This window comes from Podarcis tiliguerta, assembly GCF_965153285.1.
Source record: "Podarcis tiliguerta genome assembly, chromosome: 13".
NCBI lineage: Eukaryota > Metazoa > Chordata > Lepidosauria > Squamata > Lacertidae > Podarcis > Podarcis tiliguerta.
Genome location: NC_139546.1, coordinates 8,473,995 through 8,490,871, shown reverse-complemented (window position 1 = coordinate 8,490,871; position 16,877 = coordinate 8,473,995). Strand labels below are relative to the sequence as shown.

The 16,877-nt window shown below is 43.6% G+C and overlaps 1 protein-coding gene across 1 annotated transcript in view; it reads right to left on the bottom strand.

Moving 5' to 3' along the window:
* The window catches only part of HGSNAT (heparan-alpha-glucosaminide N-acetyltransferase), a 32,259-nt gene extending 21,405 nt beyond the window's left edge, over positions 1 to 10,854 (bottom strand). Inside the window, exons 1-4 of the mRNA XM_083407826.1 lie at positions 10,677 to 10,854; positions 8,798 to 8,928; positions 6,923 to 7,044; positions 5,288 to 5,357 (exon numbers count right to left, since the gene is read on the bottom strand). Of these exons, the coding sequence (XP_083263952.1) occupies positions 5,288 to 5,331 (44 nt within the window). The 5' untranslated portion in view covers positions 5,332 to 5,357; positions 6,923 to 7,044; positions 8,798 to 8,928; positions 10,677 to 10,854. The remainder of the gene's footprint in view (positions 1 to 5,287; positions 5,358 to 6,922; positions 7,045 to 8,797; positions 8,929 to 10,676) is intronic.
* Positions 10,855 to 16,877: the final 6,023 nt, after the last annotated feature.

The following is a 16,877-nucleotide window of genomic DNA, read 5'->3' as shown; positions in this document are numbered from 1 at the left end:
GGATCGACCAAATTTGGACCTCCAGGGGGATGGCACCAAAGACTAAAAAGGTGGAAATCTGCCCAAAAACATGCTCCGACCACAACGCCTTGAAAATAGAATTTAGACTAACTCAACCCGGTTCCTTCAGATGGAGAATGAATGACACATTATTAAGAGATCAAGAGATTGTGAAAAAGGCCCAAAAAACACTAAAGGACTACTTTGAGATAAATTTGAATACTACAGTAGAAAAAAGAACGATCTGGGACGCAAGCAAAGCCGTTATGAGAGGGTTTCTGATACAGCAGAATACAATCAAGAAAAAATTCTGGAATGGAAAGAAAGATAAAATATTGGAGAAAATACACCAAGGAGAGAAAAAATTGAGAACTAAACCAAAGTCAAAGGAGGTGCTGAGAGAAATTAAATTCCATCAAGCAGAATATTCAAAATTGATTAATCAGGAGATTGAATGGAAAATAAAACAGATGAAGCAAAGATCCTTTGAATCAGCGAATAAATGTGGAAAGCTGCTAGCATGGCAGCTGAAAAAAAGACAAAAGTTAAACACGGTTACAAATCTAGAGATTGAAGGAAGGATGATTCAGAAACCAGAAGAAATCAGGAAGTGCTTCCACAGATACTTTAAAGAACTGTATGCACAGGGGCCTCAGAAAGAATCAGAGATAGATCAATTTTTAAAGACAAATGGATTATCAAAGATAACTCAAGATAAAAAATTAATCTTGAACTCTACAATAACTTCACAGGAAATTGAAGGTGCCATTCAGAATATGCAACTAGGCAAATCTCCAGGCCCGGATGGGCTTACCTCCAAATATTACAAGACTTTGAAGGACTATTTGATACAACCCTTGTTGGAGGTATGCAACCAGATCATGGAGGGGAAGAGGGCACCAGAAACGTGGAAAGAAGCCTTCATCACATTGATACCCAAGTCAGAATCTGAAAAGACTCAGCTCAAGAACTACCGTCCCATCTCACTCCTAAATGTGGATTACAAAATATTTGCAGACATTTTGGCAAATAGACTTAAAAAAGTATTAAATGAAGTAATTCATAAGGACCAAGCAGGCTTTCTCCCTGGTAGACACTTATATGAAAATACTAGAAACATCATTGACATTTTGGAACTTTTGCAGACTGATAGGAACACAAGGGCGGTGTTAATCTTTATTGATGCGGAGAAAGCATTTGACAACATATCTTGGATGTTTATGAAGAAGAACTTGGAAGGGATGGGAGTGGGACGGGGGTTTGAGAATGGATTACAAGCAATTTATTCAGAACAAAAGGCTAAATTAATAGTGAACAATGTGGTGACGGAGGAATTTAGAATTGAGAAAGGGACACGACAAGGGTGCCCCCTATCCCCTCTGTTATTTATTTCAGTCCTGGAGGTGCTATTGAACATGATCAGAGAGGACCGGTTGGTACAAGGGATAGAGGTCGGAGTGAAACAATATAAACTGAAAGCATTTGCAGACGACCTAGTTTTGACACTGCAGGAGCCAGAACCCAGTACAAAAAGAGTTCTTGAACTTATATCTGAATTTGGTCGGGTGGCGGGATTTAAGTTAAATAAACAAAAAACTAAGGTGTTGACCAAGAATTTGACAATTACAGAAACAGAGGGGTTTCAGAGAGAAACAGAATTGAATGTGGTAAAAAAAGTGAAATACCTAGGGATCTATTTGTCCTCCAAAAATTTGAATTTATTTAAGGATAATTATGAGAAATGTTGGTTGGAAGTTAAAAAGGATTTAGAAATTTGGTCAAGATTGAAACTTTCCTTGTTGGGAAGAATCGCAGCTATAAAAATGAATGTGTTGCCGAAAATGTTATTTTTGTTTCAAACCTTGCAGATCGTGGACAGAGTGGATTGTTTTGGAAAATGGCAGAAGGACATATCTAGATTTATCTGGCAGGGCAAAAAGCCCCGAATAAAGTTTAAAATACTAACAGATTCAAAAGAAAGAGGGGGGTTTGCCCTGCCGGACTTGAGGTTGTACTATGAGGCTGCAGCCTTCTGCTGGCTGAAAGATTGGTTTTTGTTGGAAAACACTGATGTCCTAGATCTGGAAGGATTTAATAATGCTTTTGGTTGGCACGCATACCTATGGTACGACAAGGTTAAAGTACATAAATTGTTTAAAAGCCACATTGTCAGAAAAGCAATTTTTGCAGTCTGGATGAAATATAAAGACCTACTAGAGAGTAAAACTCCGAGGTGGTTATCACCAGTGGAGGCCAAGGCCCGAAAAAGACCCAATATGGAGGCCTACTGGCCGAAATATTGGGAACTAATTGAAAAAATTGGAGACAATTGGAAGCTGCAGAGCCAGGAGAAATTAAAAAACAAGGTGCGAGATTGGTTACATTATGCTCAAATTCAAGAGGTTTTCAAAATGGATAAAAAAGTTGGATTCCAGGTGGAAAAGTCGAAACTAGAGACAGAATTGTTAGAACCAAAGACAAAGCTGTTATCTAGAATGTATAACTTGCTGCTTATGTGGAATACACAGGATGAGATAGTTAAATCTGCTATGATTAAATGGGCACAGGATGTTGGACACAACATTATGTTTGAAGACTGGGAAAGGTTATGGAACACCGGAATGAAATTCACGGCAAGTACTGCCTTGAAGGAAAACATCATGAAAATGATATACCGGTGGTACATGACCCCAGTCAAGTTAGCTAAGATACATCACCTGTCTGACAACAAATGTTGGAAGTGCAAAGAAGCAGAGGGGACATTCTTTCACCTCTGGTGGACTTGCCCAAGGGTTAAGGCCTTTTGGGAAATGATTTATAATGAGTTGAAAAAGGTATTTAGGTATACCTTTCCCAAGAAACCAGAGGCCTTCCTGTTGGGCATGGTGGACCAGAGAGTGTTAAAGAAGGACAGAATTTTGTTTATGTATGCTAGTACAGCAGCAAGAATACTCATCGCTAAGAACTGGAAGACACAAGATCTACCCACGCTGGAGGAATGGCAGACGCAGTTGATGGATTACATGGAGATAGCTGAATTGACCGGCAGAATCCGAGATGTGGATGTAGAAACAATTGAGGCGGACTGGAAAAAATTTAAAGATTATTTGCAAAAGTATTATAAGCTGTATGAATCTTAAGATTATGCATGATTTGGAAATGATATGCTTTAGCAACTATGATTAAGTGAACAGTAAATTAAGTGAGAAAAGAGAAAAGGAGATAATATGAATTGAACATGTTACGTTTATTTTTAAAGGTATAAAAATGGTGACATAATATATTGAATTTGGATACATAACATGTGAAAGTTACAATAAGGTATGATATAAGGTAACAAATTGCTGACATTGTTAATACAAAGAATGCAGAATCGGAAGGGGTGGGGAAGTCCAAGTTAGGACTCTTTTTTTGGTTTGATTTATATTGTTTTGCTATACAAAAAAAAAAAAAAAAAAAAAATGGTTTCTTGTAAATTTGTAGGTATGTTTGCAATGCACAAAATTTGGAAAGAAACGCAATAAAAAATATTATAAAAAAAAAAAAAACAAAGTATCAGTGGTATTAGCAAGCTGAAGAGGAAAATAAAAGTAAAGAAATAAAAAATGTAAACGTCTCATTAATAAAAAGGTTTTCACCAGACACTAAAAGGGAAAAGTCAGTGCTCTCTGGGAAAAGATGGGCCCTTCCCACTCCACCAAAAATGTTCTTTTCCCTGCAACCCACCTTCAAAAGAAAAATATATGCATATAACCTCTGTGTTTGGGCAAGATCATGTAGGGTTAGGAAGTCATTGGGTCTTAAGCGGTATAGGGGTCTAAAGGTTAAAATCAGAGCTTTGAACTGTGCTCTGAAGTAGACTAGCAGCCAATGAAGTTATTTAAGCACTTGTGACATTTGTTGTTGTTGTTATTATTATTATTATTATTATATTTATTTATTTATTTATTTATTTATTTATTTATACCCCGCCCATCTGGCTGGGCTTCCCCAGCCAACAAAATATTAAAATACAGTAATGCATCAAACATTAAAAGCTTCCCGTTTGACTAGTTCCAGTCTATTGTCAACCACTGTGTTCTAGACAAACTGAACCTCCTAAGCAGCCTTCAAAGGCATCACCCATGTGCCACATATTGTGATAGTCTAATCTGGAGGTTACCAGAGCACCGGCAACAGTGATCAGGTTATTTCTGTGCAAGGTGTCAAAGCTGGTGCACCACCTCAGCTAGTAGAATGTTGACACCAGCTGGGTGTCACCAACTTACTGATGGCACCCTCACTCCAAATTTCTAAATAACTCCACTTGTACATTTCACATAGACTCCCCCAGCCCCCCAAAAAGAAGGCACTGTGGAATACCAGAGCTCAAGTGCTATGCGGTAGAGCAGTTGTCTTCCAGAAGCAGTTTCTGGCAACATCCCTGCATCTAGAGAGAAACGGAGCCACTAGATTTCAGTGCCCTCCATCCCTGTTCTGGAATGTCAGTCCAAAAGGATACGAGGATCAATGATGCATACCCTTTGGAGGGAGCAATGTGATCCAGCGCCGAGGGCCTTCTGGCGGTTCCCTTGCGACGAGAAGCCAGAAGACAGGGAACCAGGCAGAGGACCTTCTCGGTAGTGGCACCCGCCCTGTGGAACGCCCTCCCACCAGATGTCTAAGAGAAAAATAACTACCAAAATTTTAGAAGACATCTGAAGGCAGCCCTGTTTAGGGAAGCTTTTAATGTTTAATAGGTTATTGTATTTTAGTGTTCTGTTGGAAATTGCCCAGAGATTATTATCATCATCATCATCTCTGTAACACCAGAGAGGACCCTTTAATTGTGTAGGGTCTTGCTCTCCATAGTGGAATCCCTGGATCCCAGTTACCCAGATCCCTGGCACCCAGGACACTTTCGTAACAATGTCCCAGCAAGTGATGCAGAGGGAGGCCTGGACACATCAAGAAAGGTTTTGCAGTAAGTGCTGGCACCAGGCAAGTAATAAAAGGAATGGTGGAAAAGCTGCACATAGACAGTCATCAATGGCAGCACGACATTGTTCAAAGAAGGCTTGGAATAAACAGAGATACTCTGTTCTTTATTTTTCAGGGAGATTTGATTGTTCATTATATATTTTGCACTTAGGAGCCAGGTTCTCAGCTAATGCTCTTTGAGACAGACCTGAGGACTGCTCCACAAGCCACATTCCCAGACTGCATAAATGGACTGTTCTCAATTAGCCAGCAGGAGAAACATTTAAAAGGAAGTAACAGGAATATCTTATTAAGACATTTTACTTACTTCACACAAACCTGTCCCAATGCCAGAATGGAGAAGAACCCCATGTAGATGAGGAACGCAAAAAAAATTGCTATACAAAGGAAAACAGGAAGTTTTAATTCCTCCAAATTGCAAAGTAGAATCCTGGGCCAGAATTCCACATATCTGCAGAAACTAAAAACACCCCCAGCCCAGTTTTTATTGGAACATTTGCTAACATCTCAAGACAGTAAACAAAACGTAATAAAAACACAGAGGAGGAAAAGTGTGATAAGCTCAAGCATAGAAGCATCTCCAGCTAGATTCTTTTTCAAACTGTCTAGCTCTCTGTGATGATCCAATATTACAGCTACACCTCTTTCAGAATGTTTCCTGCAATAAACAGCTCACAGGAACATGAACAGGGGCTGGAATATCTGCTCAGGAAAGCAACAACGGGAAAACAATCCTGGTTAGAGATTGCAGGGGAGAGGGGCTTGTTAGTCAGGCTGTAATGAATTAACTGAATTGAAAAAAATATGCATACAAACAGGGGCATTGATAGTAGATGAGCCCTAGTTTTTTAATGCAGGGTCCTGGATTGCCCACTTAATGATTTTTCCGCCTCTTGTAGCAATTTTAATGTGATGTGCTAGATGCTGTGTGGTTTTTAATTGTGTTTTTGCAGACATGCCACGGACTACCTGAATGAAGTTACTGTCAGTGGACCAAGGTTCCGGAATCATAGAATCATAGAGTTGGAAGAGACCACAAGGGCCAACCCCCTGCCAAGCAGGAAACACCATCAGAGCACTCCTGACATATGGTTGTCAAGCCTCTGCTTAAAGACCTCCAAAGAAGGAGACTCCACCACACTCCTTGGCAGCAAATTCCACTGTCAAACAGCTCTTACTGTCAGGAAGTTCTTCCTAATGTTTAGGTGGAATCTTCTTTCTTGTAGTTTGGATCCATTGCTCCGTGTCCGCTTCTCTGGAGAAGCAGAAAACAACCTTTCTCCCTCCTCTATGTGACATCCTTTTATATATTTGAACATGGCTATCATATCACCCCTTAACCTCCTCTTCTCCAGGCTAAACATGCCCAGCTCCCTTAGCCGTTCCTCATAAGGCATCGTTTCCAGGCCTTTGGAACCCCTGATCTACACTGACTGGCAAGGGTTCTCAAGTGTTTCAGACAGCAGACGTTCGTTGCCCTACCTGGAGATGCCAGGGATTGAACCTAGAATCTTCTGCATTAAAACTAGATGTTCCACCTCAGTGCTACGGCCCTTTCCTTAACCTTAATTTGCCCAGAGGCATCCATCCATATAGTCATACCTCATATTGCGTCCGCTTTAGGTTATGTGTTTTCGTGTTGCATCCCGCGACAACCCGGAACTACCGCAATGGGTTACTTCTGGGTTTTGCCGCTCACACACGCTTGCTAAATCGCGCTTTGTGCATGCACAGAAGGGCTAAATTGCACTGTGCGCATGCGCAGACGCAGCGCTTCAGCTTGCATCAGTTCCGTGATATGGACGGGCTTCCGGAACGGATCCCGCCCGTAACACGAGGTTCCACTGTATAAATTAGAATATACAATTTTTACTTTTAGTATGTTTTGATATTTGGGATTAAATAAAAAATTAAAAAACCATAAACATATAAAGCAACTTACGGAGGTAGCTGTTGGAAGGTCTTTGATTGACAGTTATATTGCATGAAATCTTCGGTATGCTGCCCTGGAGACTCCCAACCACTAGGGAATAGTTTCCAAATTCTCCAAAATGATAATGTAACCTGCAAACAGCAAAGGGAAAATATCCGGGAAGTTACTTTTAAATTAGAACTACCTCTGAAATCACACTGACACAATGCAGTGTGATGATACCTTCGAAGAGCCAGACTTAAATAATTACATGTTAGCACGGCCTAAAAGCTGACCCACTGTTTTCTGGTGTGCTAACACACTGCTATAGGTAGCTGTGTGATGACTTGATGCAAGCACACCCCCACACCCTGATGCCAGCTGATCCAATGATCACAAGTTGTGTAGAAACAATGCTTTAAATATGCCTGCTGTGCTCACCACCCCATGGCCTGCAGAACACACAAAACAAACGGTTTAGAACCTGTGTCCATTTAGCTGACAGCAGGGTAGAGTCTTAAGAGGATCTGCTAAAACTTTTGGGATTAGTTCTGTTTTCTGCTTACCTCTCTTCACTTTCCTGATATTATGCAACTCTTCTGCTCTACAGTCTCTTCTATCTATGCTCCCATCTAAGTTCTTCAGCACTAGGCTGATTTCCTACGTCTTTTTCTCTCATTATGAATTCAGATTGTCTTTGCTAGTTCTGCTGCTACTGAAGAAATGAACCTATGCTGCCAATTCTCATAGTAGACTAGTATAAAGTAAGCGGCACATAAGCAGCACACAAAACACTAAAAAACATTCTAGGTTCTAAATCTTACGTTAATAATCCAAAAATTGAGAGAGCTATGTACAAGATCTACTACAGAAGCCACAAACAGAAAACTCATTCAACTTGTGTCCAAAAGGAAGATTCAGTCTTTAAAGGTTCCTTTAGCCAGCCTCCTGTAGATATCAACAAGGATAAGTTTGATCAAACGGAGTGTCAGTGAAGTTACTAACGCACAAGAGTTAGACAAGGTGCTGGCATTTGTCACCTGTTTCGCCCATGAGGAGTCTTGGGCTTCTTCAGTAAATTCTCGCTCATGGTTTTGATATACAGTGGTGCCTCGCAAGACGAAAATAATCCATTCCGCGAGTCTTTTCATCTTGCAGTTTTTTCGTCTTGCAAAGCAAGCCCATTAGCGGATTAGCGCTATTGGCAGTTTAAGGGCTATTAACGGCTTTTTAAGGCTTAAGGGATTAGCGGTTTAGCTGCAAAAAGGCTATTAGCAGCTTAGCGCTTCAGAAAAAGGGGTTGGGGAGCGGAAAAAAAACTCAAAAATTTTCGTCATTTTCATCTTGCGAAGCAAGCCCATAGGGAAATTCGTCTTGCGAAGCGCCTCTGAAAACGGAAAACCCTTTCGTCTTGCGGGTTTTCCGTCTTGCGAGGCATTCGTCTTGCGGGGCACCACTGTATTTATAAACATTCAAGTCCATATGTTATATTTCTTCTTAGATTAAGCTATAATATTTAATTTCTTTCTTCAGGAAATTCTCCCTCAAGATTTTGGTGTATTTACATACATTCAACTTCATATGCCAAGTTCTTTCTTGACTTAAGCATCTATTCATTTACTAAGCCTAAGATTTAGAAGGTAGAATGGTTTTTTAGTGTTTTGTGTGCCGCTTATGTGCTGCTTACTTTATACTAGTTCGGCTGCTTCAGCTGCTGCAGAATTACATAAACTCTCCAATAATGGTTAATGATGGAACTATGCTTACATTACAGTATATTACTGGACTTTCATTAAAGCCTGTAATTTCACTAAATAAATAACCACAGCAGAGTCATGGGGACATTGCAGATGCTGGCAACTATGAACTATTTCAAGGAACAGTACACTAAAATAAGGTTCTGACCTGCAAATTTCTTTGTTGTCTTTCGTGTTACTGACCAGCAGGGTGACTGCATGCTGAGAATCCACAGCAGCAGTGCTAATACTAGGCTCTTCAGGTGCTTTGTTGATGGGAATCAGTTCCTGAGGCAAGCACTGGAAAATAAGGGGAAATGAACAATAAGATATAGAAGTGACCAAAACTAGACACCATAAAAAGACCATCTTTGAAGTACAGTCATACCTCATGTTGCGTTAGGTTCATGTTGCGTCTTTTCAGCTTGTGAACGCAGCAAACCCAGAAGTGTATACTTCCAGGCTTTGCCCTGCACACACACGCAGAAGCGTTCTGCGCACTTTGTGCATGTGCAAAAGCGTTCTGCATGCTTCGCATATGCACAGAAGCGCTCTATCGCCGCCGCCCCCCCGCACTTGCGCAGAAGTGCCACTCTAGTTGCAGACTTTTCGGGGTGCGAATGCCACCCCGGAACGGATCGTGTCCGCAACTAGAGGTACCACTGTATAACACAAATAGAAGGGTCTAATCCAGCGGTTGTCAACCTGTGGGTCCTCAGATGTTGTTGGACTACAACTCCCATCATCCCTGACCACTGGTCATGCTGGCTAGGAATGATGGGAGTTGAAGTCCAACAACAGCTGGGGACCCACAGGTTGAGAACCACTGGTCTAAAGGAAAGTAGTGGTTTGTTCTGAAAAAAAGAAATGATTATCAGACAAAATTGTACAATGGTATCTTAAAATAAAAAATACTACGTGATCTGTTTCCTATGTTAAGAGTTATACTAACTGAAATGTGCATTAGCACCATTGGTTTGTTTGCACATTATCTTGGGATTAGAGTCTAGAACTAATTTTCTCCACTGAAAATATATCAGCATTCATGCAGGCTCAGTTCAGACATGGATAATGGTTTACAAAGCTTAACTGTGGTTTGTCACAACCTCTAAATCAACAACCCGTGGTTTTACCCATCGCTCTACCTCCAGCACATTAGCAGGCCCCAGACACAGGAGTGGATAGAAAATTAGACCATTTCAGTTCTCAGTGTCAATTTCCTGAGTAAGTACCCTCCCATACCATTCTAACCTATAACCATGTCTCTTTCCCCAGTTTTTATTCTGCAAATCAGGAAAAATTCTGGAAAGTACCCATATACCCATACTTGCATAGTCTTAACTACTGAGCTGAGACTAGGCTTCTGCATGGCTATAATGAGCCAGCTATAAGCAATAATGCCAAAATCTGGCTTCTTCTGTGTGTTTCTTCCCTTTACCGTGAAGTTATTTTGTTAAATTGTACATGACAGGGATGCTCTTCCACACCCCTGAGTGCTGGAGGGCCCCTCTTAATTTTCATGGTCCTAAATCCCCGTCCTCCTTTCCCAGGGGAGAAATGTCAGATTCTGGAAAATAATGACGTGTTAAACTATACTGCATCATTGCTTTCTAAATGTGAAAGTTTTAGGGCATCATTCAATAACTCCCACCTACCCATCAATTGAGGGACGCGGGTGGCGCTGTGGGTTAAAGCCTCAGTGCCTAGGGCTTGCCGATCGAAAGGTCAGCGGTTCGAATCCCCGTGGTGGGGTGCGCTCCCGTTGTTTGGTCCCAGCGCCTGCCAACCTAGCAGTTCGAAAGCACCCCCGGGTGCAAGTAGATAAATAGGGACCGCTTACTTGCGGGAAGGTAAACGGCGTTTCCGTGTGCGGCTCTGGCTCGCCAGAGCAGCGATGTCACGCTGGCCACGTGACCTGGAAGTGTCTCCGGACAGCGCTGGCCCCCGGCCTCTTGAGTGAGATGGGCGCACAACCCTAGAGTCTGTCAAGACTGGCCCGTATGGGCAGGGGTACCTTTACCTTTTACCCATCAATGAGTATGAATTACCTGGTAGCAATAATCAGAGATCCAGGAGATGGTTAAGTTCTCACCAAGCAACTCATTATGAATTTGTAGCAAAGCCTGGTCAATTTTCAGATCCCAGGGTTGTCTTCTGGATACGTCTGTGAGAGATAAAGCATGGAGAGAAAGCTTCACCGTTTAGCCAGTGTTGCTGATGAACTGGGAATTCTGCAAAGACAGATCCTTTCCAGATTACATACTCTGAGGCATCATACAAACCCCAAACACCTTTGCAAATGGGCTCAGAGGCAGAGATGGAAGCTAAGTCACCTCTAAGCCCAAGAGGATGTCAGCCCATGAAGGTGCAGTACCAAGCTGTGCCCAGACACCATAGTGCCTGGCTTAGTCCTCAGAAGTAATGGGCTACTCAAGCACAGCAGTTTCCTCACAAGTAGACCCAAATCCTTGGTTAGCTCATATGTCCAACAGCTGTGCCTAGGAGGGGGGCTTATAAGGCTGCTGCACATAAGCATTCAGTCACTGCAGAGATATTGGAACAATTTCTTTACTCCAGCTCTTTGGTATGTCTTGTTGCTTTGTTGTGAACAATCTGGAGTGTGGGTGATATTGGATTGCTACTGGCTTTTGCCTTTCTCGCCGACACCCCCAAACACGGCTGTGGGTCACGACTTGCCTTTGTTCTGGGAATCTATGTATTTGCCAAACAGGTAAAAATGCTGATCGTAGAAGACTATAATGGCTAATCTTTAGAAATGACAAACTCAAAAAATCATGTTCCAAAAATATATTTTTACATCAACAATCAAACATAATGCCAGGGACTGTGACTACAGCCTAATGAATGCAAAACATATGCTTGACCACTGGACGATGTCATATCCTCTGAGCTAGGGGCCTCTAAGCATGGGCTAATCTTTTTAAAAGAGAAACTAATGGCTAATTGGCCCTGATCCCTTATTGCCTTCTGCTGTTTGGCAAAGACTTTTCTGTTCCAGCATACTTTTGTCTTGCTGAGTAGATACCTTTATACAATGAATTTGGCTGAGCCAGTTTCTATGTTTATATTTTTTATAAAGCCTATGACACTTTAAGCTTCCTTGAGAAATGCATCTGCACAAGGATGAGGTATAGCCTTTTGAATAAATAAAGTACCGTATTTTTTGCACCATAACACTCACTTTTTTCCTCCTAGAAAGTAAGGGGAAATGTCTGTGCGTGTTATGGAGGGAATGCCTACGGGTGGCGGGGGAGGATCTGCTGCAGTCGTGAGCAGAGGATCCATGGTTCCCCTTCCTTCCCTCCTCCGTGGCTCACTTTGAAACAGCAAAGCGAGATAAGAGCCGCTGAGTGGGGAGAAAAGAGGGACACAGAGCCTGCTTCTTTAAAGGAGCAAAGCGGGAGAGGAGAGGAGCCTTCTCCCCTTATACCCCTCTTCTGCATTATTAGCAACATCCTTCTCCACACACCCCACACGTGCTCCTTGATCCTTGAGTGCTTTTCCTTCCCTCCCCACTTAAAATGTGGTTACAAAGCATGGATCCACATGGATCCTCAGGATTTTTGCATTGGGCTACTCCAAACTCACTGTCAGATCACATGTCTGTGGCCACAGCATGAACCACAAAAATCATACATCCACTGTTTCGTTTAGAATATTTTTTTTCTTGTTTTCCTCCTCTAAAAACTACGTGCGTGTTATGGTCGGGTGCGTGTTATAGAGCGAAAAATACGGTAAGTGTGAAAAAATGCTTTTCCATTGAGAAACCTGTCTAGCTAGACACTTGTGGGGATGGTCCCTGGCAAAAACATTAGGATTTGTTTGTTTTAAACCATGTTGCTTAAGTGCAATAACCTCTAAGCAGTTCACAGAGATAAAATACAAAAAATGAAAATCACTACAAAACCAAACTTCAATTAGAATGCCTGCTGGAATAAAAATGTGTTCAGTATAACCCAGAAGTTCAGAAAGGAACTAAGCCTGCAATGCTAAATGCATACCTCCTGGGGCATATGAGCTGTGTATCGAGCCATGGCAGACCACTGAAAATGACCTCAGTGATCAGGCAGGTTTATAGAGGATTAGGCAGTCTTTCAGGTATCCTGGGCCCAAATTGTTAAGGGCCTTGTAAATTAGTACAAGACCTCTGAACCTAGTAGCGAATGTGGAGTCAGTGCAGCATTTTGGACACTGGAGTTATGTGCTAGTGATAGTATGTTCCTATCAACAGTCTAGCTGTAGCGTTTTGCACCAGCTGAAGCCTCTACATAGAGTGCATTGCAATAAGCACTGCAAGGCTTGAGCCTTGAAGTCCCCCATGCATCGATCATTGGGGTTAGACCATATCTGTTCAAGAACAGCTGCAGCTGACATACCAGCCATAGCTGGTAGAAGGCACTCCTAGCCACTGAGGCCACCAGAAGTTTCCAGAGACAGAGACGAATCCAGGAGCACCCCTAAACTCTGCACCTGTTCTTTCAGAAGGAGTGCAACTCCATCCAGAACAGGCAACTGCCCCAAAACTCCTAATGGCTGCACCCAGAGGCTTTTAAAACCAGCATTGGGGAGGAAAATTTACTGTATTTTTTGCTCTATAAGACTCACTTTTTCCCTCCTAAAAAGCAAGGGGAAATGTGTGTGCGTCTTATGGAGCGAATGCAGGCTGCGCAGCTATCCCAGAAGGCAGAACAGCAAGAGGGATTGCTGCTTTCACTGCACAGCGATCCCTCTTGTTGTTCTGGCTCCTGAGATTCAGAATATTTTTTTTCTTGTTTTCCTCCTCCAAAAACTAGGTGCGTTTTGTGGCCTGGTGCGTCTTATAGAGCGAAAAATACGATACCTTGTGGTAGACTGCAGCACAAAGTCCATGGAGTGGAAAGAGTCTCCCGTTGCTACTTTCCAGACATGACCTTCTTGGTAGGAGCGGAAGCACTGAGAAAAATTGTCCCTTATACCCATCCCACAAGTGTATACCACAGTCTGTGACATCCCCTGGCCTATTCCTGATACAGGTCACCCAGCTGATTTAGTTCCTGAACCGTGCCTGAATCCAGATTGTGAAATGAATCCAGGCAATTCGTATAATCCAGTAGCTCTTCCACCGCCCTCTCTACCACCTTGCCCAATCAAGGGTGGAAATTATCATTTTTTAACATCTGCCAGGCTGATGAGTCAATCTAGGGAGACATTGCAAAACTTTTTGAAATCCAAGTAGTGTGGGAATATTGGATGGGGAAGTGGGTTAAATATGATGATATTTAAAGCTTTACCCCCCAAAGTATCTTATTTGGTTGGAATATTGTTCTGGGTCTTGGGCTGGGGTTTTGTTTGCGGCAGGGGAGGGGAGATGTTGTTGCCACCACTGACACAGTATTAATTTTTGGTATCTTTATTTTTCGCTCTTCCTACGATTCATGTGGAAATTGTTCTGTTTGGTTGCGTTCTTGCTGACACAATTTTATTTATTGTTTATGGCTTCTGTCACATTCATGGTTACACAGATCTATGAGTCGGCTTGAAACTGTGGGAAAGGGTGGCATGCAAAACAAAATGGCGATGGTGGCGGCGGCAGCTTTCCATTTTAAAAGCTAGGTTAAAGCATATCTTAGAGCTTGCAGCTTTTTATTTTAATCTGCGCCGTTTTGTCTTTCGCGAGCTATACTTCCGTGGTTGTTAAATGGAAGACAAATGAGCCTGTAATAATATTTTCTTTTTTTAAGCCTTGCTGAATCGTTCCAGCAAAGGCCAGCTGAGTCCAACATCCTATTCCCAGGGCGGCGCAACCAGAGTGCTAGTGTGCTAGTGTGTTAGAGCACCGGACTAAGAGACCCCAAGGCTGAGGCAGGCAGGAATGAGATCAGAATTCGAATCCCTCACTAATCCTGTCTCTCAGCCCCAACCTGGCTCACAGGGCTGTTGTGAGGCTGAAGCAGGGTGGGGATGTGGGGGGAGAGCCATGTACATGGGTGTAGACAGGATTTATTTGGGGGGGGGTGGCAGGAGACCCACCTGTCATCCTCTGCCTGGCTCTGTCTAGCAGATTGGGAAGGATGTGTCTCAACAACCATTGTTTTAAATTACAGTGGTACCTCGGTTTACGAACTTAATCCGGAAGTCCGTTCTTAAACCGAAACCTTTCTTAAACCGAGGCGCGCTTTCCCTAATGAGGTCTCACACTGCCACCATTTGTTCGTAGACCAAGGTAAGTTTGCAAACCGGGACACTATTTCCAGTTTTGCGGAGTTCATAAACTGAATACAGTGGTACCTCGGGTTACAGGCGCTTCAGGTTACAGACGCTTCAGGTTACAGACTCCGCTAACCCAGAAATATTACCTCGGGTTAAGAACTTTGCTTCAGGATGAGAACAGAAATCGTGCTGCTGCAGCACGGCGGCAGTGGGAGGCCCCATTAGCTAAAGTGGTGCTTCAGGTTAAGAACAGTTTCAGGTTAAGAACGGACCTCTGGAATGAATTAAGTACTTAACCCGAGGTACCACTGTAGTTCGTAAACAGGGTTGTTCGTAAACTGAGGTGCCACTGTACCGTATATTTCTGTGTACAGTGGTACCTCTAGATGCGAACGGGATCTGTTCCGGAGTACCGTTCGCATCTAGAAGCAAACATAACCAGCGACGGCACGTCTGTGCACGCGCACATCGCTTTTTGCCACTTCTGCGCATGCTCGTGATGTCATTTTGAGTGTCTGCGCATGCGCAAGCGGCGAAACCAGGAAGTAACGTGCTTCCTTACTTCCGGGTTGCTGCGGAGCGCAACTCAAACGCGCTCATCCCAAAAGACATTCAACCCGAGGTATGACTGTACAATGGTACCTCTGGTTGGGCACGGGATCCGTTCCGGTGCTTGGGTCGGATCCCGAGGAATTTGCAACCAGAGGTGCCGCTTCTGCGCATGCGCGCGGTTTAGTGCTTCTGCCCGTGCAGCGAAACCTGGGGAAATACTTCTGGGTTTGCCGCGTATGTATCCCGAAGGATATGTAATCAGAGGTGAACGTAATTAGAGGTACCACTGTGTAAGACGGCCCCATGTATTATTTTTTGAGCCCCAAATTAAGAAATAAATATTTTCAACGTTTTGTGTATAAGACAACCCCCAATTTTAAACTTAAAAAATTTGGTTTAAAAATACAGTCTTATACAGTGGTACCTCGGGTTAAGTACGTTCCGGAGGTCCGTACTTAACCTGAAACTGTTCTTAACCCTGAAGCACCACTTTAGCTAATGGGGCCTCCTGCTGCCACCGGAGCACAATTTCCATTCTCATCCTGAAGCAAAGTTCTTAACCTGAAGCACTATTTCTGGGTTAGCGGAGTCTGTAACCTGAAGCGTATCTAACCTGAAGCGTATGTAACCCAAGGTACCACTGTACATGGGAAAATACAGCACTCTCTTTTGGCCCCTAGTGCTCAGGGAAACCTGCCAAAACCTCCAGTTTCTTAACTTTTGTTTTTATTTATTTACTTTAGTTGTCCCCTCAACCCCCCCCCCCGCCACGCCCAGGACCATGTGCACCACCACCTGAGCTCCTGGGAGGGGATAAAGTGGCATATAAATGTAATTTAAAAAACCTATAAGCACTTAAAAACCTATAAGCAGCGCCAACCACCTACCTTTCGCCCTGAGAGCAAAAGCGGGGCAGGCGAAAAGCCTTTCAATGGCGCCACCCCGTTTTCCTTCCCTCACCCCAAATAAAATCCGTGCCTTTAACTCTAGCATTATTAACTAACTTTGCATAACAAGCCCTTCAGCCGCGCCATTAAAAAATAAAAAATAAAAACACGAGATGGAAATATGCATTATAAAAACGGGGGGGTGAGGGAAACAAAAACCCGAAGCGAGAGAGGAGCTGGAGGGACGGAGGGCTGAGGGAGGGAAGGCGGCGGCGCTTACCGTGGCGTTGCGTGTGGTGGGGCTGCGCCAAGCCCAGCACGAGCAGCGCCAGGAGCGGCCCGCCGAGGGAGGAGGCCCGCTGGCCCCAGCCGCCCGGCCTCAGCGGTGCCATCCCTGCCGCTGTCGAAGCCGCACGGCCGCCGACGAGGGACGGGCCCTGCGCCGGCCGGCCGCCCTCCTGGAGGAGGAGGAGCAGGAGGAGAGGCGGTGGCGGCTTCCCGGTTCCTCCACCTCCTCTTTTTCCCCTCAGGAAAACGGCCGCCGCCGCCGGTTGGCCATCGCCGCCCCGTTTGCCTCAGCCAGTACAGTATAAGCTCAAC